Source organism: Carcharhinus amblyrhynchos, chromosome 22, assembly GCF_965287045.1.
Source record: "Carcharhinus amblyrhynchos chromosome 22, sCarAmb.v2.hapA, whole genome shotgun sequence".
Classification (NCBI taxonomy): Eukaryota; Metazoa; Chordata; class Chondrichthyes; order Carcharhiniformes; family Carcharhinidae; genus Carcharhinus; species Carcharhinus amblyrhynchos.
In genome coordinates, this window is record NC_137345.1 from 46,169,284 (window position 1) to 46,195,128 (window position 25,845).

The following is a 25,845-nucleotide window of genomic DNA, read 5'->3' on the forward strand; positions in this document are numbered from 1 at the left end:
GCTTTAAATTAAGGGGTGGTAATTATAGGACGGATGTCAGAGGTAGGTTCTTTACTCAGAGGGTAGTAAGGGCGTGGAATGCCCTGCCTGCAGCAGTTGTGGACTCACCAACTTTAAGGGCATTCCAATGGTCAGTGGATAGGCATATGGATAACATTGGAATAGTTTAGGTTAGAGGGTCATTAGATTGGTTCCACTGGTCGGCACAACATCGAGGGCCGAAGGGCCTGTACTGCGCTAGAATGTTCTATGAATGCTCAATCTCCCAGGGTCACTCAAGACGGAATGATCCACAAGTCTTTCCTCTCCTGAGGGAAGTCCAGTGTCACAAATGTCTGTCCGTGAGTCAATTGGTGACCTGTTCCCAGGGGGTCAAAGTTGCTGGCTACTGAGAAGTGAGAGAGATCCAGATTCACTCAGCTCCTTCTGAATGGGGTAGAGGTTGTCTTTTGACCTTTGTGGTGCGGGGGGTTTGAACACCAGTGGCATGGTTGGGGTGCTTACTTCAACTAATTGCCACCGGAGGCATATAGGGCCTATAGGAGCTGTGGTGTGGGGTGCTGCGAAGGGCCAGCATTTGGTTTGGCACCCACTTGAATCAAGGCACCATAAGCAGGCACCGACTGGACGTCAGGGATCCTGCTCTGATATCCATCTTGGTATCCAGATTAAAACAGGCAAAGATAATTGACCGAGTGATCCCCTGTCTCTGACAGTGGGGCAGTGACAAAGAATAAACTGGGACAACGAGCAACAAAATCAGAACAAAGTCAAGTTTACAATCGCATAACTAATACAATCCAAAACCCATCACTAACGTTCTCAGGAACTAATACAATTCAGAATCAAAATGCCACTGTTTATATAAATGTTTATAATCAGACAACAATATTTAAAGTCAAACTGTACAATAAAAACAGACTCTGCTGAAACCACCACAGCCAGAATTTTAGCGACCGCCCAACACGGGAATCGGCACAATTTTACAGTTTTGGGATGAACGAGGCTGCAAGATTTCACCCAACTCCCCCCCACCCCCCACACCCACCCCCCCCACCCCCAATTGTCTGCAGCACCTGAAGAGAGGAAAGACAGATTTGGGATTCTAGGTAGAGCTTTGTCTTTGGAATAACATCCTGATCCAGATTCCCACTCAGGCCATGAATCTGATGAGGATCTGCATCCAAATCTAGAACAGGATCAGAAATCATACACAGAGTCTAAACCTGATCCCGGATCGGACACCACGCCCCGGGATCCCAGAACCCACATCAGGAACCACTCCCAAAATCAATCCAGATCAGGAAACACCCCCAAAAATCTGAATCCAGATCGATTCAGAATCCAGATTGGGTACTGTTCCCAAATCCAGAACCTGGATCGGGCACTCTGCTCGAATCCAGAACTCGGATTGGAAACCGCACCTGAATCCTGAACCTGGATCGGGAACTGCACCTGAATCCCAAAATCAGATCCCGAACCCAGATCAGGTACCGTGTCCAAATCCTGAACACAGATCCCGAACGCAGATTGGGAACCTGGATCAGAAACCGTGCTTGAACTTAGAACCTGGATTGGGAGCTGTGTCCAAATCCGGAACCTGGATCAGGAATCAAACCTGCCACCATAACCTGGCCTTTCCCCTTTTCAGAAATTTCCATTTTATTTTGGATACCCAATGTTCCTCGTTTTTAATCCACGCAGTACAAGTTATCCAGGTTACTGTAAAGACATTACTACCGTCTCCAACATACAGGAGGTACAAAGAACAATGAAATTAACATGAAGTAATAAGCAAAGCCAACATAATAACAGAATCAATGAATGGATTTGTCTCATGAAGCAGATTACACAGCAATCTTTAACACCCAGTGGCTGGGAAATTCTCTCTTTTAACCCATGTGGAGAATCTATTTATCACCTCACCCAAGCTTATTAACTATATAATAGTGCAATTAAAATATTTACAGACAGCTGCTTTGTTGCCTGCCTCAATAGGAGGCAGCCAGTGTAGGTCAGATGAACCTTCCTTGCAGAGAAGCAGGGCAGGAGTTAGGCCCGAGTCATTCTTGACAGAAGGCAGCAAGTTCTAAAGGCAGCGTTGCTTTCTAACAGCTTGTCTTGATGATTTATTGGTGTTCAGGGATGAGTAGACAGGCTGTGATAAGAGAAGGTCGCAGTTCCAACATGTTAAAGATGAATTGCTTGGTTTTTGCTGGTATAAGCAGCAGACAGAAAGCAGAACCACAAACCATTTTTCAAAATCTACAGCCTCAGCCGTGACTGTGTGCACTGTACAATTACTGCTACCTCACCTGAACGGGTTAACGGTGAAATGAAGTAACTATTTCACGCCAGCATTAACCTCTCTAACTTAAAGAATTATGTCTCCATTAAATGACACGGAATAAATGTGTACACCTTTGTACAGGTGAGGCAGCACATATGAAACAATTGATCAAAATTAAAACTCATGGAATGGAAGACAAGTTCTTGACCTGGTGGAGTGATTGGTTATGCAGCAGATGTAGAGAGTGCTGAGTTCTTGTACTTGAGTTGGAAAAAAAATCTAAAATGGCACCTCAAATATTGACTATTATTAATACTTTAAAATAACATGATTAGAGTCATATATCCAAATTTACCAAAGTCAGAAGGATTGGTGACAGAATAAGCAAAGAAAATTCCAGTTCTCTTCCCGACCTAAACTGTTTCCATTGCTAGTCATTCTCGGAACAAGTCACCACTAACCTGTTACCAAGGGCTTACAGAACCATAGAACATTACAGCACAGAAACAGGCCCTTTGGCCCTTCTTGTCTGTGCCAAACCATTTTTCTGCCTAGTCCCAGTGACCTGCACCTGAACCATATCCCTCCACACCCCTCTCATCCTTGTACCTGTGCAAATTTTTTTTAAAAGTGAGTCCACATTTACCACTTCATCCTTTAGCTCATTCCACACTCCCACCACTCTCTGTATGAAGAAGCCCTCCCTAATATTCCCTTTAAACTTTTCCCCCTTCACCCTTAACCCATGCCCTCTAGTTTTTTTCTCCTCTAGCCTCAGTGGAAAAAGCCTGCTTGCATTCACTCTATCTATACCCATCATAATTTTATACACCTCTATTAAATTTCCCCTCATTCTTCTACGCTCCAGGGAATAAAGTCCTAACCTATCCAACCTTTCTCTGTAACTCAGTTTCTCAAGTCCCGGCAATATCCTTGTAAACCTTCTCTGCACTCTTTCCACCTTATTATTATCCTTCCTGTAAGTAGGTGACCAAAACTGCGCATAATACTCTAAATTCAGCCTCACCAATGTCTTACACAACCTCACCATAACATTCCAACTCTTATACTCAATACTTTGATTTATAAAGACCAATGTACCAAAAACACTCTTTATGACCCTATCTACCTGTGATGCCACTTTTAGAGAATTATGTATCTGTATTCCCAAATCCCTCTGTTCTACTGCACTCTTCAGTGTCCTACCATTTACCTTGTATGTTCTACCTTGGTTTGTACTTCCAAAGTGCAATACCTCACACTTGTCTGCATTAAACTCCATCTGCCATTTTTCAGCCCATTTTTCTAGCTGGTCCAAATCCCTCTGCAAGCTTTGGAAACCTTCCTCACTGTCCACTACACCTCCAATCTTTGTATCATCAGCAAATTTGCTGATCCAATTTACCAGATTATCATCCAGATTATTGATATTGATGACAAACAACAATGGACCCAGCACTGATCCCTGCGGCACACCACTAGTCACAGGCCTCCACTCAGAGAAACAATCCTCCACCACCACTCTCTGACTTCTTCCACTGAGCCAATGTTTAATCCAATTTACTACCTCTCCATATATAGCTAGCGACTGAACCTTCCATGTGGGACCTTGTTATGTAGACAACATCCACTGCCTTCCCTTCATCCACTTTCCTGGTAACCTCCTCAAAGAACTCTAATAGTTTGGTTAAACATGACCTTTCACGCACAAAGCCATGTTGACTCTCCCTAATAAGTCCCTGTCCATCCAAGTATTTGTAGATCCTATCTCTTAGTACTCCTTCCAATAATTTACCTACTACTGACGTCAAACTTACTGGCCGATAATTTCCCGGATTACTTTTTGAGCCTTTTTTAAACAACGGAACAACATGAGCTATCCTCCAATCATCCGGCACCTCACCCGTGGATACCAACATTTTAAATATATCTGCCAGGACCCCTGCAATTTCAACACAAGCCTCATTCAAGGTCTGAGGGAATACCCTGTCTGGTTCTGGGGATTTATCTCCTATATCCTGAGAAATGCCACTCCACATCAAGTGTAGCTGAACTGGAGTCTCTCCTGCTCTTATCACCAACTGTTGGTGTGTTGGGAAGGATTTGCACCCAACCTCTTGAGAGTTGTGAATGCACCTTCCTTTAAGTCCTGGGATGGGATTTGAACCCGGAGCTTCTGGCTCAGATGCAGGGACATAACCCACTGAATCACATAATCCCTACTGTACAGAAGGAGGCCATTTGGCCCATCGAGTCTGCACCAACCCTCTAAAGAGTATCCCACCAGGACCCAACCCCCTGCCCCATCCTCACAGCCTACCACACCCAGCATAGCTTATCCACCTAACCTACGCTTTAGGGGCAAATTAACAATCCACTCACCAAGTCTGCACCCACTCTCCAAAACAGCATCTTACCCAGGCCCATCTGCCCACTCTATCTCCATAACCCTGAGTAATCCACCTAACCTACACATCGTTGGGCACTAAGGGGCTTATCCACCTAACGAGCACATCTTTGGACCAAGGGAGGAAACCAGAGCACTGGGGGAAATCCACGCAGAGACAGGGAGAAGGTGCAAACTCCACAGAGACAGTGACCCAAGGCCAGAATCAAACCCAGGTTCCTGGTGCTGTGAGGCAGCAGTGCCACTGCACCACAAGAAATCAGCATTTTTTTAAAAATTCATTTGTGGGACATGGGTGTCGCTGGCTGGCCAGTATTTATTGTCCATCCCTAGCTGCCCTTGAGAAGGTGGTGGGTGAGCTGCCTTCTTGAATTGCTGCAGTCCATGTTCTGTGGGTTGACCCAAAATGCCTTTAGGGAGGGAATTCCAGGATTTTGGCCCAGTGACTGTGAAGGAACGGCAATATATTTCTAAGTCAGGATGGTGAGTGGCTTGGAGGGGAACTTGCAGGTGGTGGTGTTCCCATTTATCTGCTGCTCTGTCCTACTAGATGGAAGTGGTCGTGGGTTTGGAAGGTTCTGTCTAAGGATCTTTGGTGAATTGCTACAGTGCATCTTGTAGACAGTACACACTGCTGCTACTGAGCGTCAGTGGTGGAGGGAGTGGATGTTTGTAGATGTGATGCCAATCAAGCAGGCTGCTTTATCTTGGATGGTGTCAAGCTTCTCGACTGGTGTTGGAGCTGCACCCATCCAGGCAAGTGGGGAGTATTCCATCACACTCCTGACTTGTGCCTTGTCGATGGTGGACAGGCTCTGGAGAGTCAGGAAGTGAGTCACTCGCCAAATTATTTCTAACCTCTGACCTGTTCTTGTAGCCACTGTGTTTGTGGTGAGTCCAGTTGAGTTTCTGGTCAATGTTAATGTAAATGGGAGCATAAAATTACAAAGAGACAGACATTGATGGATGAATTGAAAGTGGAGTCACAGGTGGACAGAGTGGTGAAGAAGGCATTCGGCATGCTTGGTTTCATCGGTTAGAACATTGAATACAGGAATTGGGATGTCTTGATAAAGTTGTACAAGACATTGGTAAAGCCACACTGTACAGTTCTGGTCACCCTATTATAGAAAGGATATTATTGAAGAGTACAGAAGAGATTTACTAGGATGCTACCGGGACTTGATGGTTTGAGTTATAAGGAGAGGCTGGATTGACTGGGACTTTTTCTCTGGCGTGTAGAAGGCTGAGGGGTGATCTTATAGAGGTCCATAAAATAATGAGGGTCACAGATCAGCTAGATAGTCAATTTCTTTTCCCAAAGGTAGGGGAGTCTAAAACTAGAGAGCATAGATTTAAGGTAAGAGGGGAGAGATACAAAAGTGTCCGGAGGGGCAATTTTTTTTTCACTTAGAGGGTGGTGAATGTCTGGAACGAGCTGCCAGAGGTAATAGTAGAGGCAGGTACAATTTTGTCTTTTAAAAAGCATTTGGACAGTTACATGGGTATGAAGGGATTGGAGGGATATGAGCCAAATGCGGGCAATTGGGACTAGCTTTGGGGTTTAAAAAAAAATGGACAGCATGGACAAGTTTCCGTGCTGTAAACCTGTATGACCCTATAATTGAGTGCACAAAACAGTGGCTAATGAATTTGAATGCAGGCGAGTGTGAGGTCATTCATATTGAACCAAAGCAGATAGACCTGAATATTATTTTAAATAGTGATAAATTAGGAGCAGTGGCAGCCAAAGGACTACACGGAACACCAAAATGTAGTGGCAGGGCACAAAAGCTAATCTAAATGGATAATGTGAATGTTAGCCTTTATATCGAAAAGGCTAAAACATAAAGGAAGTTTTGCTGCAGTTTACAAATCTCTGATTACATCATACCTGCAGCACTGTACCTTAGAAAGGACATACTGTGCAAATTCATCAGTGAGTATCCCAGGCACCATGAGTGAAGGAATGAGGATAGATTATATAAACCAGGCTTGTACTCACTGGAATGTGGAAGATATAAGGGGGTGATCTGATTTAGGCTTTCAATATTTATTAAAAAATTGATAAATAAATTGATGGGAAGGAGAAATTATGATGAGAGAAAAGAATCCTAAAGCCATAAGATACAAAAGCCTGAGATCACGTATCAACCGACTCAATAACAGCTTCTTCCCTGCTGCCATCAGACTCTTTAATGGATTTACCTCACATTGGGTTGATCTTTCTCTATACCCTAGCTATGACTGTAACACTACATTCTGCACTCTTTCCCTTCCTTCTCTGTGAATGGTATGCTTTATCTGTATAGCGTGCAAGAAACAATACTTTTCACTGTATGTTAATATGTGTGACAATAATAAATCAAATCAAATCAAATTCAGGAGGAAAGTTAGGAAATGCACAGAGGGCGGTTGAAATGTGGACTGACGGAAAGCAATAGATGTTAGCTCAATGGCTAATTTTAACTCTGGGATCGCTAAGTCTTTGTGAGCCATTGGTATTATGGGGAGATGTACAGCCGGTACATGGAGTTCAGACACAGAGCATCGATAAGGAGCTGCTCCATGTTATTTGTTCCCACTTTCAATATTTTGTCATTTTGAATTGCGAACATCCACATTAGGCACTTGGAACCCTGGAGGAGATGAAAAAGGGTTTTTATCATCTATATTTTGTTTGATATATTCTGAAGTTTAGATATCCGTGTCTAGTGAGGTATTTATAACCATGTTGTTAACTAGCCATTACACCAGATATCTTAGGGCAGCACTGTGACACAGTGGTTTGCATTGCTGCCCCACAGCACCAGGGACCTGGGTTCGATTCGGGGCTGGGTCACTGTCTGTGCAGAGTTTGCATGTTCTCCCTATGCCTGCGTGGGTTTCCTCCCACACTCCAAAGATGTGCTGGTTATGTGGATTGGCCATGCTAAATTGCCCCTTAGTGTCAGGGCGACTAGCTAGTATAAATGCATGGGGATAGGGCCTGGCTGGGATTGTGGCCAGTGTAGACTCAATGGGCCGAATGGCCTTCTTCTGCACTATAGGATTCTATGATCTTTACACACTCGGAAAATGACATACATTGACACCTTGGCTGGAATTTTACCGCCTGCTGCAGCGATCAGAGTGGGTGAGAGACGGACAATGGAAAAGTTATTGACTGCAGATGGGACTTTCCTGTTTTGGGGATGAGCGAGGCTGTAAAATCCCACCCCTTAAGTTGCCATGGGAGGATCCTGATTTTTTAAAATTTATATATGGGATGCAGGCTACATTGGCTGGATCAGCATTTATTACCCATTCCTAATTGGCCTTGAGGGGGACAGTTAAGAGTCAATCACATTACTGTTAGTCTGGAGTCACAGGTAGGCCAGACTGGGTAATGACGGCAGATTTCCTTCCCTGAAGAACATTAGTGAATCGGATGAGTTTTTCTGACCATGGTTTCATGATTTGAATTTTTTTTAAATGAATTCAAATAGCGGGATTCAAACCCGTGTCCCTAGAGCGTAACCTTGGGTCTCTGGATTACTAGTACAGTGACAATACCATTACACCACTACCTCCCCTCTCTGATTTCCCGACACAGTGTGTTCCTAATAGTAGCACTGAGGGGGGGGGTTGAGTTGAAGCTCTCTCACCGGTCAGCAAACAGACGATGCTAACTTCTGCCTTCTAGTGGCTTCTGACTGCAGCTTGTGAGGAAGTTCAGTTTTAATAACATATAGAAGAGAATTTCAGCTCGGAGCTTTCTGTTGCAGTTTTAAAGGAACGGTTACAATGTAGGGGAGAAACGATCTGTCTGGTTCTGTATCACTGTCATGTTGCTTAGATGTTGTCACAAGACGAGTAACATTGCATCCTTTGTTTAATAAGATGTCCTCAATATTGCAACCTCACACCATATGACATACTTAGAACTTACATGTTATTTGTCAGAGTGTATTTATAAATTTTAACAGGTAAATAATAATTTTTATATCCTTTTCAATCCAGTCACAATGCAAAATATGTCTAAATCTTTAGCTTCTATTTTGGGATTTGGAACTACAGCTGACTGCTATTTTCTTCAGGTTGGTGTGAAAGATTGAATTCAAGTTGTTCATATTGTTGGACTTGATGCCACCTACTGGCGTGACCTTGGTTTACAAAAAGCTTCTGTTTGTGGACCGAGGGATTGGGCAGCGAGCATCTCACTTCAGACTTTTCATCCTGGTTTAAGATGTTAAATGCACCTCACATGTTATCTAACTCCCCCCACCCAGTGGGGAGATCTTGTAGAAACATAAGATTATTAGATAAGATAGAAGCAGGGAAGTTGTTTCCACTGGCGGGTGAAACTAGAACTGGGGGGCATGGCCTCAAAATAAGGGGGAGCAGATTTAGGACTGAGTTGAGGAGGAACTTCTTCACACAAAGGGTTGTGAATCTGTGGAATTCCCTGCCCAGTGAAGCAGTTGAGGCTCCCTCATTGAATGTTTTTAAGGCAAGGATAGATAGATTTTTGAACAGTAAAGGAATTAAGGGTTATGGTGAGCGGGCGGGTAAGTGGAGCTGAGTCCATGAAAAGATCAGCCACGATCTTATTGAATGGCGGAGCAGGCTGAGGGGCCAGATGGCCAACTCCTGCTCCTAGTTCAGTCACTGCACTACTTATTTATACGACATCCTTCACCCTCTCCCCCTCACCCACTGATGTTATATGGATGGGGAGTAGGTTTGGGCTGTTGAATACTACTGGATTGCAGGTGATTGTGCAAACCACTGGGGTTTCACTCTCTGAATCTGCTCACCCCCAGGGATGCAGTAAGATCTGTAATGTGTTTTCACTTTTTCCCCATTGCTGCTCAGTCAGAATGACCTCTGCCTTTGGCTGAATTACAGCAATCACTGCATCCCCAATAAGGACCTGCTGAGAGACATTTCCAATCTTTTGATTGCAAAGGACAAAATTTATAAAGCATCAGGATGTCCCCAAGTGCTTTACAGCCCACTTTCTCAATAAAACAGTAGTTTGCTGCTGTAGTGTAGGAAACACAGGAGCCAATTTGTGCACAGCAAGCTCCCATAAAAAAACAATGTGATAAAGTCCAGATAAGCTGTTTCCGTCTCGGTTGAGGGATCTAATTATTGCCCAGAAAACTAATCTTCTCTGAAATAACGTCACGGGATATAAACAGAAATTTTTCACTCAGAGGGTGGTGAGTGAGTGGAATCGGCTGCCGTCGGTGGTGGTAGAGGCGAACTCGCTGGGGTCTTTTAAGAGACTTCTGGATGAGTATATGGGATTTAATGGGATTGGGAGTTACAGGTAGTTCTATGGCCTGGTAGGTATGGATGTGAACGGTGCAACTTGTGGGCCGAAGGGCCTGTTTGTGCTGTAATATTCTATGTTCTAAATCCTGGACCAAGCTCAGCATGGTATACAGCCTCCGAGAGGGAAACAGTTAACATTTCGGATCCGAACTGAAACCTTAACTTAAATCTTTGTATCGACACAAATGCTGCCTAATCTGCTGAGGATTCTCCCCAGAATGTTCTGTTTTTATTTCAGATTTCCAGCACGTGCAGCATTGTGCTTTCAGGTGCACCTGAAGGGGGTGGATAGAGCTTAGGGTTAATGATTCTTCAGAAAGGCAGTGCCTCTGACAGTGCAGCACTCCCTCAGCACTGCATTGGGAGTGTCAGTTCCGGTGTTGTACTTATTTGTACACTGCTATCTCTGTGAATTGATGGAATCAATCGTGCAATATTGGACAAGTCCTATTTGCCACTAGGTGGCAGATGATGAATATACTTAATACAAAACTACAGAAACCTCATCCAGTGAAAAACATCAATTGAAATGGATTATAATTTCAAACAACGGGTTACTACAGCACTCACCCCCCACCTCCCCCGTTATCCTATACAACTTATTGAAAGGATTCAGGATGTCCTCCTTGGGCGACCTTCTAAAGACAGGGCCATCTCAGAGTCAATTCAATGGCTGAAATCTGAGTATGTCCATCCATCCTGTTCCCAAATGGAAACAGAGGATCAAACAGTTAGTACGAGGCTGGGCTCCGGCGATGAGACCTGTCTTGGTATCGATTCTATGATCATTCTGATCTAAATCACTACAGGGCAGAAGGAGGCCATTCAGCCCATCAAGCCTGCAACAACAACAAGGCCCTATTCCTGTAATCCCATGTATTTACCCTGCTAACCTTCCTGACACTAGGGTCAATTTATCATGGTCAATCCATCTAACCCGCAATCTTTTGACTGTGGGAGGAAACCGGAGCACCTGGAGGAAACCCACGCAGACATGGGGAGAATGTGCAGATGCCACACAGACAGTCACACGAGGCTGGAATTGAACCCGGATCCCTGGCGCCGAGAGGCAGTGGTGCTAACCACTGTGCCACCCCAAATGATGTGTAAGGACGTTTCACTGGCATCACAGAGTGTGAGGAATGGGGAAAGGGGGAGAGGTGAATGGACCAGGACCAGTATTCCACAACTAAATAATCTCAGTACAAGAACCAGGATCACTGGATCGGAATGCAATGTTTATAGACATCCAGATATTGGGAAGCAATGTACAAAGTGGAACAGAGTTATTTATACAATAGGCAAAATTTTCCCATTGTAGTGGGCTGGACATGGAAAGGTCCGTTGACCTTGGGATTTTCCAGTCTTAGGTGAGCGAGGCTGGAAAATCCCGCCCCATGGTTGTCTCTTCCTTTCTTATCCCAGTAAAACTAACATTTACTGAATGTGATTATTTATGAAGGTCAGTATTGATAAAGTCTGTTAATGTAGTAGCTTCACTCATACTGTGTCGGGGAGAATCTTTTCCAATAAATTTTCAGTGCCTTTGTCCATAAGAACACAAGCAATAGGTTCAGGAGAAGGCCACTTGGCCCTTCGAGCCTGTTCTATCACTCAAGGGCAGATCTTTTACTTTAACTCTGCCATCCTGTTCTACAACCTGCATTCCCTTTGTATTGTGCTTTGCATCTCTGTTTTGAATATACTGAACAACTGATCACCCACTGGCGTAGTGAATTCTCTAGTGAGAATGACAGTGTTGAGAGTCTGGATGTAGGAAAGTAAAGCCTCAACAAAGTTCCCAAAGCCAATAAGCTCAATCAACTCACAAGTTCTCACATCATCTGAAGGGCATTCGAGTCATGCCAGCAGTAAACTGCCTACTTACTCTCTTGTCTATAACCAACGTGTGGTACAGGGAGATCTGAGATAGGGAAGTGAAAACAGAAAAACAAATTTTCTTTCCACTGATTATTGATGGTTGCCAATGGATTGCACAGTGGGGCAGTGGTTAGCGCTGCTGCCTCACAGTGCCAGAGACCGGGGTTCAATTCCAACCTCGGGTCACTGTCTGTGTGGAGTTTACACATTCTCCCAGTGTCTGTGTGGGTTTCCTCCGGGTGCTTTGGAGTGTGGGAGGAAACCAGAGATGTGTGGGCTGCGTGGATTGGCCATGCTAAATTACCCCTTAGTATCGGGAAGATTTGCAGGGCAAATACATGGGGTTATGGGGATAGGGCCTGGGTGGGATTGTTGTTGCAGGCTTGATGGGCTGAATGGCCTCCTTCTGCACTATAGGAATTCAATGAGTTGTTAAGATATCGGAATTAATGGGATTTATATTTCTTGGACAAAGCCAGAAACAATTTTTAATTTATCTTCAGCATTTTATATAATTGTAGAGTTGCACTCTGGCTTGAAGATTTGGCCTTAGACCAATGCTTATTTACTTCAAACATGTTTGGATCCTTACCCAATGATCCAGCGTCGCTTCTGCTTTCAGACTCAGCGAGAGTCCATCCCAGCGTCACTCTCCCTGAAGAGCAGCTTCATCAGAATCCCTGAATAATAGGGTCCAAACACCATCCTGTTGTGGTGCAGTAGACGACCGAGAGTGCAGCCAATCTCCTTCAGCTCTGCCTGAATTGGAGCAAGCCCCCCTGGGAGGGCGTGAAGACCATTCCGTGGAGCCGGGAGGCTGAGAAAACCCTTCAGGTACGAGTGGATCCGCTCGCCTACAGAAAGATTTATTGGATAATGAAACCAGTGAAATAACGATACGAAGGAGTCAGCAGATAGGGGCCTAGCAGACAGTGCGGATAGTCAATATCTTTTCCCAAAGGGAGGGGAGCCTAAAACTAGAAGGCACAGGTTTAAGGTGAGGGGAGAGATAAAGTGTCCAGAGGGGCAATTGTTTCCACACAGAGGATGGTGAGTGTCTGGAACAAGCTGCCAGAGGTGGTGGTAGTGGTAGAGGCAGGTACAGTTTTGTATTTTAAAACGCATTTAGACAGTTACACGGGTACGGTGGGTATAGAGGGATATGAGCCAAATGCGAGCAACTGGGACTAGCTTAGGGGTTTTAAAAAAAAAGGGCAGCATGGACACGAGTTGGGCTGAAGGGCCTGTTTCCGTGCTGTAAACCTCTATGAGATCATTTAAAAAATATATGAATATTAAAATGTATGAATTGTTCTCAGATAATATGTGGAACAGGTTTCTATATAATGTCTGAAGGAGGAAGGTTCAATCTAGGCATTCAAGAGGGTTTTCAATGAGTATTTAAACAGGAACAATGTGCAGGGCTCTGGGGGACAGGCAGGAGAATGGCACTAAGTCATGATGCTCATTTGGACGGCTGGTGCAAACAAGATGACCTGCTTTTTACTGTAACAATTCTGGGAAATACAGTCACTGCAAAATATATCTACCTTCAAGCAGAAACTCGGTGGGTCCAAAACCCAAAGATTGAGATCTGGGGAATGTGGAGACACAAATACCCAGAGGTTTATATCGTGTGTGGATGAATTATCCAGATGTTTAAATCCAATTTGATTGGATTATCCAGATGTTTGGATTGCTTTGCAATGAGCAATATCTGTATGGATTGTTACCCCATGGGGCAGCGGCACAGTGGTTAACACTACTGCCTCACAGTACCAGGGACCCAGGTTCAATCCCCAGCTCGGGTCACCGTCTGTACAGAGTCTGCACATTCTCCCCGTGTCTGCATGGGTTTTCTTTGGGTGCTCAGGTTTCCTCCCACAGTTTGAAAGACATGCTGGTTAGGGTGCATTGGCCATGATAAATTCTCCCTAGTGTACCCGAACAGGTGCTGGAGTGTGGCGACTAGGGGATTTTCACAGTAACTTCATTGCAGTGTTAACGTAAGTCTACTCGTGGCATGAATAAATAAACTTTAAACTCTTATATCAAGATAAAGGGGAAGAAGCTTACTGGTGAACGTTCCTGATGAATGATGTAAATGTTGACACTATTTCTAATTCCGAACATTAACGCTGGTTCATAGAATCCCTACAGTGCAGAAGGAGGCCATTCGGCCCATCAAGTCTGCACCGATTACAAATCCACCCAGGCCCTAACCCCATACATTTACCTTAGCTAGTTCCCCCTGACACTAAGGGGCAATTTAGCATGGCCAATCCACCTAACCTGCACATCTTTGAACTGTGGGAGGAAACTCATGCAGACACGGGGAGAACAGACAGACAGTGAGTCAAGGCCAGGAGTCGAACCCGAATCCCTGGCGCTGTGCGGCAGCAGTGCTAACCACTGTGCCACCGTGCTGCCCCTGAAAGAGGCCCTAAAACTGTAAAGAGGATGAATAGAAATTTTGTTTTAATTCACGCCAGCTCTGAGTAAAGAACAACATTCTGTTTAATGTTGTGATGACGAGGCAGCCCATTGCATTAGAAACGTGCCTCAGGTCTCATCCCACGAGTACTCGGTTTAGTTTGAAAGTTGTATAATGGACTCACCTATCAGGTTGCGAATGACATTGTCTCTCTGTGTAATACTCCTGATTTGTCCTTTTAAAATGGCTTCTTGCTCGCTGGTCAGAGGAGTGTACCCCTGTTCAGGAAGTGCTCTGTTGACCTCTTTGTATATCTGGTCGCTGACTGCAACTAAAGCTTCTTCTAACCTGAATACCATGGAGATTAACAGGAGCAGTAAAACAGGAACCTTTTAACATTGTGTTTTCTGATGGGGAAGAACCCCTTTGGTTAGATCACCAAACACCTGGTTGTCTCATGAGGAAATGTTGGACAGGTTAGGTTTGTATCTGCTGGAGAGTAGATAGAAACCATTAAATCCTGAGAGGTTTTGACAGGGTGGATGTGGAGATGATGTTTCCTCTTGTAGGAAAATCTAGAACTGGGGGGGGTCACAGTTTATAACTGTTGAGGACTCTGGGTCTGTACTCATTGGAGTTTAGAAGGATGAGGGAGGATCTTATTGAAACTTCCAGGATACTGCGAGGCCTGGATAGAATGGTTGTGGAGAGGATGTTTCCACTAGGAGGAAAAACTAGAACCAGAGGGAACAACCTCAGGCCAAAGGGACGATCCTTTAAAACAGAGATGGGGAGGAATTTCTTCAGCCAGAGAGTGGGGAATCTGTGGGACTCTTTGCCGCAGAGGAAGCCGGGTCACTGAGTGTCTTTAAGACAGAGATAGATAGGCTCTTGATTAATAAGGGGGTCAGAGTTATGGAGAAAAGGCAGGAGGATGGGGAGGAGAAGAATATCAGCCATGATTGAATGGCGGGGCAGATTCAATGGGCTGAGTGGCCTAATTTTGCTCCTATGTTTTATGGTCTTTATAAAATGAGGGGTTGCCCATTTAGAACGGAGATGAGGAGAATTTGTTTCACTGAAAGGGTTGAGAGTCTTTGGAACGCTCTTCCTGAAAAGGCAGTGGGAGCAGAGTCTTTGGATAGTTCTAAGGCAGTGGTGGATGGATGCGAGTTGAGCAAAAGTTGGTTACTGAGGGTAGGTGGGACGCAGCCATGATCGAGGGGCTGAATGGCCTACACCTGTTCCTTGTTCGTACGTTCGTACCCCTTCTGGATTTAAAATCAAAGTGTCAGCTGTCTGAGATACTAAAGACTAAAGCTTCAACTGGGCTTGTGACATAGAGAGAAAAAACATGGTCTCCAATTGGCCATCCAAACAGGTGGGAAAGACAGAGTCCAAATGCTTCCCGGTACGGAACTAAACGGGAATCATGGTAATAGGATAGGGAGGAGGGATATTAAAATCAGGGTGGGGGTCGGCGGGGGGGCAGAAACTAAAAAAAAAACAGGCTTAAATGAACAGTTTGCAAACTGATGTTGTGGGAATACTCCCAACACAATTTGCCAAGAATCTCAGAATGCCAGCAGCTTTTTTCTCATGTTTGTAGAAAGATTCTCGGAAGGGGTAGAAATGTGATGATAAATTCAAGCTGTTGACTTGAGGTACACCGCAGAGATTTGGCGACATGGTTTAAGTAGTGGTGAGATGTGAAAGATTCTGGGAGAAATAAAAATTACTTCCTAATTTCCCAAAACAAAACCTCCCAGTGAAAATGATTCATATTGTGAAACTATTGTGCACAAAACAGAAAAGAAATTCATTTATATCGAAATGTGAAGCAGGGGTTCCTATCCAGATAACCATTTGCCCAGAAGCGGCCATTTTGGTTTCCTGGTTAATCAACATGGCCGACTCTGATGAAAGGTCACTGAGCTAACCCTTTAGACTGGATTTTACCATCCCCACACCAACGAGCAGGGAGGCAGGAGGACAGACTCACACCTTCCCTCCTGCAGCAGGAACCTCAGAGGCCCCGGGTCTCTCCAGCACTCAATTCGGGCAAGTGAGGGACATCTCCGGCTCCCACTGGTATTCTATGGTCATCGGAAGGGAGTGTTGCCACGTGGAGTGACTGCCAGATAGACCCTGGCAGCTTCCCGGCCAGTTCTCTGGTATTCTTCTTTATGGTTGTTCCATGGAGACTCCATTCCCGGCCCTGCCCCTCAAAGGCAGTGGCTGATGCTGTGGCTACGGCTCCACCATTTGACGGTACCTCCAAAACCACCCCCACCACCGGGGCCTACCTGCCCCTGGGGAAAAAAAACTTCATCTTGGAGGGCATCGTATGATGGAGGTGCCCTGTCCTCCACCTTGCAGTGGCAGTTCTGAGGCTGTTGGCCCTCTGATTGGGCTGCCAGCTCTGGAAGGGAGCTGCCCTCAATAGAATTCCTCCCCAGGCTCCCACATCCTGCCGGGTGGTACTCAAGCTAGAAGGCAGAGGTTTAAGGTGAGAGGGGAGAGGTACAAAAGGGTGCAGAGGTGCAATATTTTCCCCAAGAGGGTGGTGAGCGTCTGGAACAAGCTGCCAGAGGCGGTAGTAGAGGCGAGTACAATTTTGTCTTTTTGAAAGCATTTAGACAGTTACGTGGGTACGATGGGTATAGAGGGATATGAGCCAAATGCAGGCAATTAGGGCTAGCTCAGGAGTTTAAAAGAAAAGGGTGACATGGACAAGTTGGGCCAAAGGGCCTGTTTCCGTGCTGTAAACCTCTACGACTCTATATGTTGGGCAAACAATTGTAAAGTAAGGGATATTTCAAAAGATCAATAAAATGACTGGTTCTCAGCCCGTAACAGCCAACCAGTTTTTTAGCTTTACCCCCTAAAACACTGGTAGATCTGAAAGCAAATGAAATTGGGAAGATTTTCTTGGTTTGAAAGCTTAAAACGAGGCCTTTCCCGTGATTAACCATCTGCATTTGGTCAACAAAAGGAAGGCCATTCTGATCAGCAGGGCAGGTGCAGTGGGGTCATTAATATACAAAATATTAATACATTTATATATAAAACTTTAACAGAGGAGGTGAGCCTGGATATGGAGGGCCATTGCTGAAGAAAGTCAGAGAAAACATGACACTCTGTGGCTGGGGAAGGCAAGACTAAACAGCTCAAGATCAGAAAGATTTCCTGCACACGGTGGGTTAGCACTGCTGCCTCACAGCTTCAGGGACCCGGGTTCAATTCCCGGCTTGGGTCACTGTCTGTGTGGAGTTTGTATGTTCTCCCCGTGTCTGCCCCAGTTTCCTCTCAGTCTGAAAGACGTGCTGGTTAGGGTGCATTGACCCAAACAGGTGCCAGAATGTGGCGACTAGGGGAATTTCACACTAAACTTTGTTGCAGTGTTAGTGTAAACCTTGCTTGTGACTAATAAATAAACTTTAACTTTGAGATGTCTTTAGATTGAGGATGATTGAAAGGTGGAATCTATTGTGTGATGGTGTTGGAGGCCTGGACTGGACAGTTCAGCGCTGGACGGGGTAGGCTGTAGAGTTAGTGTTCAGGAATGATGGAATCGAACAGGGTGAAAGGGATTGCTATTCCCAAACCCACCAATTAATCAGAACACAAAAGGGCAAGAGTAAAACTAGAGGTGCTGTTCATTAGGTCAGCAGCCTCCCACAGTTACTGGGAAACAGCGAACCACACAGATGTTATCCACTTTGGTAGAAATAATAGTAGGAGGGATTACTATTTAAAAGGCGAAAAGCTGCAGCATGCTGCAGTGCAGAGGGACCTGGGGGTCCTTGTGCATGAGTCGCAAAAGCCCAGTCTGCAGGTGCAGCAGGTGATCAAGAAGGCGAATGGGATGCTGGCCTTTATAGCGAGGGGGATAGAATATAAAAGTAGGGAGGTCTTGCTGCAACTGTACAGGGCACTGGTGAGGCCGCAGCTGGAGTACTGTGTGCAGTTTTGGTTGCCGCACTTGCGTAAGGATATGTTGGCCTTGGAGGGAGTGCAGAGGAGGTTCACTAGGCTGATACCAGAGATGAGGGGGTTGGCCTATGAAGAGAGACTGAATAGACTGGGTCTGTACTCGTTGGAATTTAGAAGAATGAGGGGGGATCTTATAGAGATGTATAAGATAATGAAGGGGATGGATAGGGTAGAGGTAGAGAGATTCTTCCCACTTAGAAAGGACAGCAGGACTAGGGGGCACAGCCTCAAAATAAGGGGGGGTCAGTTTAGAATGGAGTTGAGGAGGAACTTCTTCACTCAAAGGGTGGTGAATCTCTGGAATTCTCTGCCTGTTGAAGTGGTGGAGGCTACCTCGCTAAATATATTTAAGTCACGAGTAGATAGGTTTCTGATAGACAGGGGAATTAAGGGTTACGGGGAGAAAGCGGGAAAGTGGAACTGAGCCACTTCAGATCAGCCGTGATCTTATTGAATGGCGGGGCAGGCTCGAGGGGCTAGATGGCCTACTCCTGCTCCTATTTCTTATGTTCTTATGTATGCTCTCACAGCTCAGAGTTGTTTTGCACTCTGCAACATTTTCACCTGCACACACTGAAGGAACAGAGTTGTAATTAAAGCCAAGTGCTGAATACACACTGTCTCTGCTGCCGCCTCCTGGACACGCGGCTGGTCAGATTAACTTACTTGTCATTCAGCCCATTGACCAGGGCACCAGTCACCTGCTTTACTTTATCTACAAACCCAGGCAAACCACCAATAGCTGCTCCTGCAGTATTACTGGTTACCAATAAGATGGAGGCCACCAGAGTCAGCTGATCAACTCTCTGCTGCAGCTCCTGTAGACGTGATCTGTCCATCAGCACAGTCTGAATGGGGAGGGACAAAAACGTGTAGGTTTGTGTTGTTCGTAAACAGGAAGAGTATAGCATCCAGTAAATCACTGCTAAACAGAGGGATAGGCAGAATGTTAGCTCCTTTAAACTCAGTTAAAACTGCTCTGACTTTTTTGTCTGTGGTGATTAATTAGAAGTAGCCAGCACCGTATTGTGTGCGTTAGAATAGGCCCAGGCAGACTTTGGACTACAGGGACATTGGTCAAAAGTGAATCCAGCTCAGGTCCCAATACCTGATTGTCGGTGAGTGCTAGACAACATACAGGGGGATGTTGGGACTGGAATTTTCTGTGATAGATGAATAGGTCACAAACACCCACAGCACAGACTCACACAGCAAGGACCACTTGGTCACCAGACTGGAAGGTCTGCTAACACCCAGGAACGGTGTCCCTGCACCTTCAGGAAAAGAGGAATGATAAGAACACCATCAAACAAAAACCCTGGCCTGAGGGAACCTGGTAAAAATATCCATCCCTCCGAAAGTAACCTTGGTGAGAACGGGAGGCGTTTGCTCCTTTGGGGATGAGCAGAGTCCGGCTTCCCCACAGCTCACTGCGCTGAGTGTTATTTGCAGAACAATTTTTCATTCAGAGACAGCGATGACGATGAAGTTCTCCAGTTGCGAGTGGACTTCAGTTATACCCTGGAGGTTGCGCATTTTCCTTTCTCCAGTTTGATTGTTTTTTTTCCCCATCTCGGTGCTTTGCCCCTCCCCTGTTAGGATCCATAAAGAATTTCATTTTGCCATCTCTGTTTGTTTGGAAGGGAACACGATCTGACTAAAGCAGTGGGGTGGGGTGGGGAGACACAATACTAATTGTCCTCTGTGGGTGCAGACAGATGTGAAATTGGCTCCAGGAATGGTCGACAGTTTCAGGCACAGACAATGCCATTCATTGACTCTTAATAAATAACTTGAATCAAGCCTATCATCAAGGCAAACCTGAACTTTAATGACTATTTTGAATTTAAATTGTTGCAGGAATGATCTATCGAGTTTAAATTATTGCATGAGACGGCCTACTTCCCAGCTTCTTAACAAGGGACCAGGAAACCCATTCACAGTTGTTGTTCTTGTAGTGAGTCTTGCTGCCAACTGCCCAGTTGCAAAAATCAATTGCTAAATAGATTCTATTTTATTTCTTTCCGATTTGTTTTTCAGATATTGGATTGCCTTTTGGGGTTAATTGTGCAGAAGGTTTGATGGAACATTCGTGTGTATTGTCTCCAGGAATGGCCCTGAACTTTCCAAAACCCTATGGGGCAAAAGGTCCTGGGGCCCATCTCTCAACCAACAAATGTGGGCCTTATGTGCAATTGCCAAGGCTGGTTCAGTTTTGTTCAGGGCACGAGGCTGAGTTTGACCCTAGACCTTGTGTCTCATCCTGAAACCACACAAAACATTCCCACCCATCAGTAGGAATCGTGTACAAGACCATTCCAGAACAATGGGAGAGAGTGACTGAGTAGAGGAAGGTGGGATGCGAAAGGGGATACAGCTCCATCACTATCATGACAAACCAGCTCCACACATGTACACCAATTAGCCGGAGACCATTGAACGAAGGCAGTGTGTGCCCCCGCCTTTCTCATTACACATGTTCTTTCCATGTTGTTGCACTGCTGAAGTCAACACATGCGCTCACACAATAACGTGGTGTTGTTAGGTCCCGGTGTGTGGCCGGGATCAGAGTGTGAGACGGAGGAAGGTCTGGGCAGGTGTGAACGCAGAGCAGAACCAACCACCACAAGAATGAAGCTGTAAGCTAGTGGGAAGCTCTGGCTTTAATTTAAAATTACACAATAACACAATTATCTATTAATATCAATTCAGTCCCTCCTATACACTCTATGAATCAATATCTTCTGTTATTTAGAAGTTGTAGGGACTAATCTCATTGATTCTGGCACACTTGTTGCATCTTGAATGGGGAAATGGAATGGTGGTGTCTAATTCCACCTTATTTGTCATGTCAGTTTGTGATTGTTTGCCTTTATTGAGAGTTCTAGCCCCCGAGCAGGCTATCTGCATACCCCAGCGTGGCAACAACAGTAAGAGATCTGCACAGCACTCCTTCACATGTTCAAATAGGCACTCTCCGCTCACTGATGACTTGGGGCTTACCTCTGGATACATGTCGGTGTCCTTGTCCCATCTCAGCAAGTTCATAAAGCCTTGATTCAGCACCACTGTAGGGCTCACCACTGCCGGTCCGTTCCCACGAGGGGATGAGACTAAATTGGTAATTTCTTCAGCTGCTGCCTTCAGCCACGCGGTCGTGTGTTCCAAAGCATCTGAGAAACGGGAGAAGGATAAAAGGTAACAACAGCATGAGAGGAAATTACTCTTACACTGGCTCAGCCTTCATCCACCCACCAGCCAAATAAAACCCATAAAAGGTCCTCAGTTTGATTCCTGACCGGTGGAAAAAAAGAGATCTACAAACAATTTTAGATCTCGGCTTGTGAAAGATAAATAATGTGAAAGTTTCCTCTTTTAGCTGGTGTGTGGGAGTTGGTGAAATTGAACTGAGGATCTGAATTTGCAAACTGGTTTCAGTCTAGGGCAATACAACAATACGAATCGCACGTTAAGGCCCAGTTTACAATGTGAAGCCTCAGCCCACACAAAATATTAACTACTGCTTCCCTGCTGCCTCTAGTCTGAGTGGCATGGACAGAGTGGACAGTCAGATGTTCTTTCCTAGGGTAGAAGAGCCAAGTAATAGGGGACATAGGTTTAAGGTGCGTGGGGATAAGTTTCGAGGAGATATGTGAGGCAAGTTTCTTTATACAGAGAGTGGTGAATATCTGGAACGCTCTCCCCGGGGAGGTGGTGGGAGCAGATACGATCGCAGCATTTAAGAGGCAACTAAACAATTACATGAACAGGATGGGAATGAAAGGATGTGGACTCTGTAAACGCATATGGTTGTAATGTAGGCAGGCCTGACGATCGGTGCAGGTTTGGAGGGCCGAAGGGCCTGTTCCTGTGCTGTACTGTTCCTTATTCTTAGATTTATTCTAGTCTGTAAGGTTGTCCATGGAATCTTGGCTGATTTTAAAGCTATATTTTCTCAGTCTTTTCCTAAATGTACACAAAATAATTGTATTTAACGTTCCTTTGAAAGAGGGAGGAATGACTGTGACTACAACATATTCAGCAACATCGCAACTGCATTAAGAATGAAGACAGCAAGTCAGTGAGCAAAGCAGCTCTTTCCCCATCAGCTCCACATTCTCCCCTCTTTTTGAGCTCACAACTCTTTCTTTCCCACTTCTCAGGCAATTCTTTACATTAACTCTCTCTAACTCCTGCAGCTTATCTTCTCAGTGGCTCAGTGCCAGAACAGGCCAAGGCAACGACCCTCACACTGAAACTCGGGATTGGAAATGTGAGCTGTGTTTCTCTCTCCGCAGATGCTGCCAGACCGCATTTTCTGTTTTTATTTCAGATTTCCAGCACCCACGGTATTTTTGCTTACTGGGCTGTTTGTTGAGGAACTCCTGGAACTTGCTGCGTTCGTACTGGATGGACTCTTGTTGTAGGTGAGGCTTCAAGGCCTTCACGGTAAAGTTGGCCATGTCGATCTTCATCAGGTCAAGCACACGGAAGATCTCCCTGGGAGATGGTAAAGTCAGACCGATTAGAGATTTCGTGCTTGTCTTGGTGATATGTTTCACTTGGAAATGCCTAGTCTGCATCTGAGTTGGGGTGCCGGGGGAGGTGGGGGAGGGGAGGTGGTGACACAATGACACAGTATAAAGTTTATTAGCGTCACAAGTCAGCTTACATTAACAAGTTAACCGTGAAAATTCCCTAGTCGCCACATTCCTGCACCTGTTTGGGTTACACTGAGGGAGAATTTAGCAGGGCCAATGCATCCTAACCAGCACGTCTTTCAGACTGTGGGAGGTTCTGACCTAATCGATGAGTTTTGATAATTTACAGCGCTGGGTTCAATTGTCGGCTTGGGTCACTGTCTGCATGTTCTCCCCATGTCTGCGTGGGTTTTCTCTGGGTGCTCCAGTTTCCTCCCACAGTCTGAGAGACGTGCTGGTTATGATGCATTGACCATGCTAAATTCTCCCTCAGTAACTTCACTGCAGTGTTAATGTAAGCTTACTGTGACACTAATAAACAAAAATAACAATGCAAAGTGAGGCGTGATAGTCCCATCGGTGGTTTTGATGATTTTATAAAGTAGATGGGTATATACGGTGAACGAATAATCATCTTCATCGGAAGAACGGATCCAGAAGGGCGGCACAGTGGTTAGCATTGCTGTCTCTCAGCGCCAGAGATCCGGGTTCAATTCTGGCTTCCAGATTCTCCTTATGTCTGCGTGGGTTTCTCTCCAGGAACTCTGGTTTCCTCCCACAGTCCGCAGTTTTGGACTGTGGGTGAAACCGGAGCACCCGGAGGAAACCCACGCAGACACAGGGAGAACGAGCAAACTCCACACGAACAGTGCCCCGAGCCAGGAATTGAATCCATGTCCCTGGTGCTATGAGGCAGCAGTGCTAATCACTGTGCCACCATGCCATCCCATGACTCTCCTAGACCACAACAACAACTTGCATTTATATAACACCATGAATGTAGTAAAGCATCCCAGAGCACTTCATGGACTGCACGGTGGCACAGTGGTTAGCATTGCTGCCTCACAGCACCAGTGACCTGGGTTCAATTCCCAGCTTGGGCCACTGTCTGTGTGGAGTCTGCATGTTCTCCCCGTGTCTGCGTGGGTTTCTTCCGGGTGCTCCGGTTTCTTCCCACAGTCTGAAAGACGTGCTGGTTAGGGTGCATTAACCCAAATAGGCACTGGACTGTGGCAACTAGGGGAATTTCACAGTAATTTCATTGCAGTGTTAATGTAAGCCTTACTTGTGACTAATAAATAAAATGAATAAAATCTTCACAGGAAGGTTCTATGTTCTAAGGTTAACCATCAAAAGTTGACGCTGGGTCACATGAGGAGATATCGGGACAGAGTCAAGGAGGTACACTCTGAGGAGAGTCTTTGAGGAGGTGGAGAGAAAGGAAAGTCATAAGAAGAATATTTAGAGTTTATAATGTCACCGCTCACACATCCTTGCCCCACCAAACATACCTGAAGAGCGATACAGTCTCTGTGAGGCCTTTCAGCTTCTTAATCTCCTCATCCCTGACTGGCGCACACAGAGTTGCCATCATGCCTATGATAAAGCCAGCCAGTCGCTGGATATCCAGTGCGTTGTGTTTAGCTTGCTGTTCAATCAGTTCCATGTCCAGCACTTCACCGATCTGAGCCCGTAAACGGGTGTGACCGGGAAGCAGGAGAGACAACAGCGACTAAAGAGAGGAAAACCAGCAAGAGGTCAGCTTCAGTTTAGACCAGCAGCTCTACTCTTGTATGTCACCCTCTCACCCCCTCTCTCCCTCCCACCAATCCCTGCAGAATGGCAGCTGGCCCCTCCCCCACATTAGCCCCTCAATCATTAAATTTCCAATAAGAAGTCTCACAACACCAGGTTAAAGTCCAACAAGTTTATTTGGAATCACGAGCTTTTGGAGCTCTTCCCCTTCATCAGGTGAGTGGAGAGGTAGGTTTCACAAACACGGCATATATAGACAGAGGCACAATTGCACGGTAATAGTTGGAATGGTGGAAGAATCACATTCCAGTCATTATCTTCAATTGTGCCTCTGTCTATATACAAAGAACAAAGAACAACCCAACATGGGAAACAGGCCCTTCGGCCCAACGAGCCCGTGCCGCCGCATCACCCTACACCTATTCTACCCTGCGTGACTACGAATGGAACCCCTAACTTAGCCAGATTCAGGGGAGAATAGTGTCAATTTGCTGCGTTTGTGAACCTGATGAAAGATCAGCGCTCCGAAAGCTCGTGATTCCAAATAAACCAGTTGGAATTTAACCTGACAGACTTCTTACTGTGCTCCCCCACCCACCCAGTCCAACGTCAGCACCTCCACATCATTAAATTCCCAAGATATAGAATCATGGATCCAAATGTGAAGACAACAGATCCTTGCAATGATTGTACAAAGATCCCATCTCCTGACTGGGTGGTTTATACATTTCAGGTCTGTTGATATCAAGAATCAAGTGTATTGTTTGTTTTAAAAGAAATGCCCGTTTTATTTTATGGATAAACTTGTGTAAGACATGTTTCCTCCGGGTGCTCCAGTTTCCTCCCACAGTCCAAAGAAGTGCAGGTTAAATGGACTGGCCATGCTAAATTGTCTCTTAGTGTCCCCATGATGTGTAGGTTGGGCAACTAGCAAGGTAAATACATGGGGGTTACATGGATAGGACTTGGGTGGGATGTTCTGTCGGAGTGTGGGTGCAGACTCGATGGATCAAGTGGTCTCCTTCTGCATCGTAGGGATTCTATGATTCTGGGACAGCATCCCAATCAAAAACAATAAAAGATGGATTAGCATAACATTTACTGAGGCTGTACAGGGCATTGGTAGGACCATTTTTGGGATACTATATACAGTTTTTGTCTCCTTACTTGGAAAAAAAAGATATAATTGCAATAGAAGGTTCAGCGAAGGTTCTTAGGACTCATTCCTGGATTCCATTGAATCCCTACAATGCAGAAGAGGCCATTCAACCCATCGAGT

The 25,845-nt window shown here is 45.4% G+C and overlaps 1 protein-coding gene across 2 annotated transcripts in view; it reads right to left on the reverse strand.

Moving 5' to 3' along the window:
• Window positions 1–1,070: 1,070 nt before the first annotated feature.
• Window positions 1,071–25,845, reverse strand: part of LOC145357115 (T-complex protein 11-like protein 1) — a 42,478-nt gene continuing 17,703 nt past the window's right edge. Inside the window, exons 4-10 of one of the 2 annotated variants that reach the window (XM_080210260.1) lie at window positions 24,323–24,543; window positions 22,694–22,830; window positions 21,334–21,503; window positions 18,997–19,178; window positions 14,519–14,682; window positions 12,493–12,754; window positions 1,071–2,158 (exon numbers count right to left, since the gene is read on the reverse strand). In XM_080210260.1, coding sequence (XP_080066386.1) covers window positions 12,525–12,754; window positions 14,519–14,682; window positions 18,997–19,178; window positions 21,334–21,503; window positions 22,694–22,830; window positions 24,323–24,543 — 1,104 coding nt within the window. In that variant the 3' untranslated portion in view covers window positions 1,071–2,158; window positions 12,493–12,524. The remainder of the gene's footprint in view (window positions 2,159–12,492; window positions 12,755–14,518; window positions 14,683–18,996; window positions 19,179–21,333; window positions 21,504–22,693; window positions 22,831–24,322; window positions 24,544–25,845) is intronic. The other variant, XR_013889255.1, reaches the window with a different exon arrangement.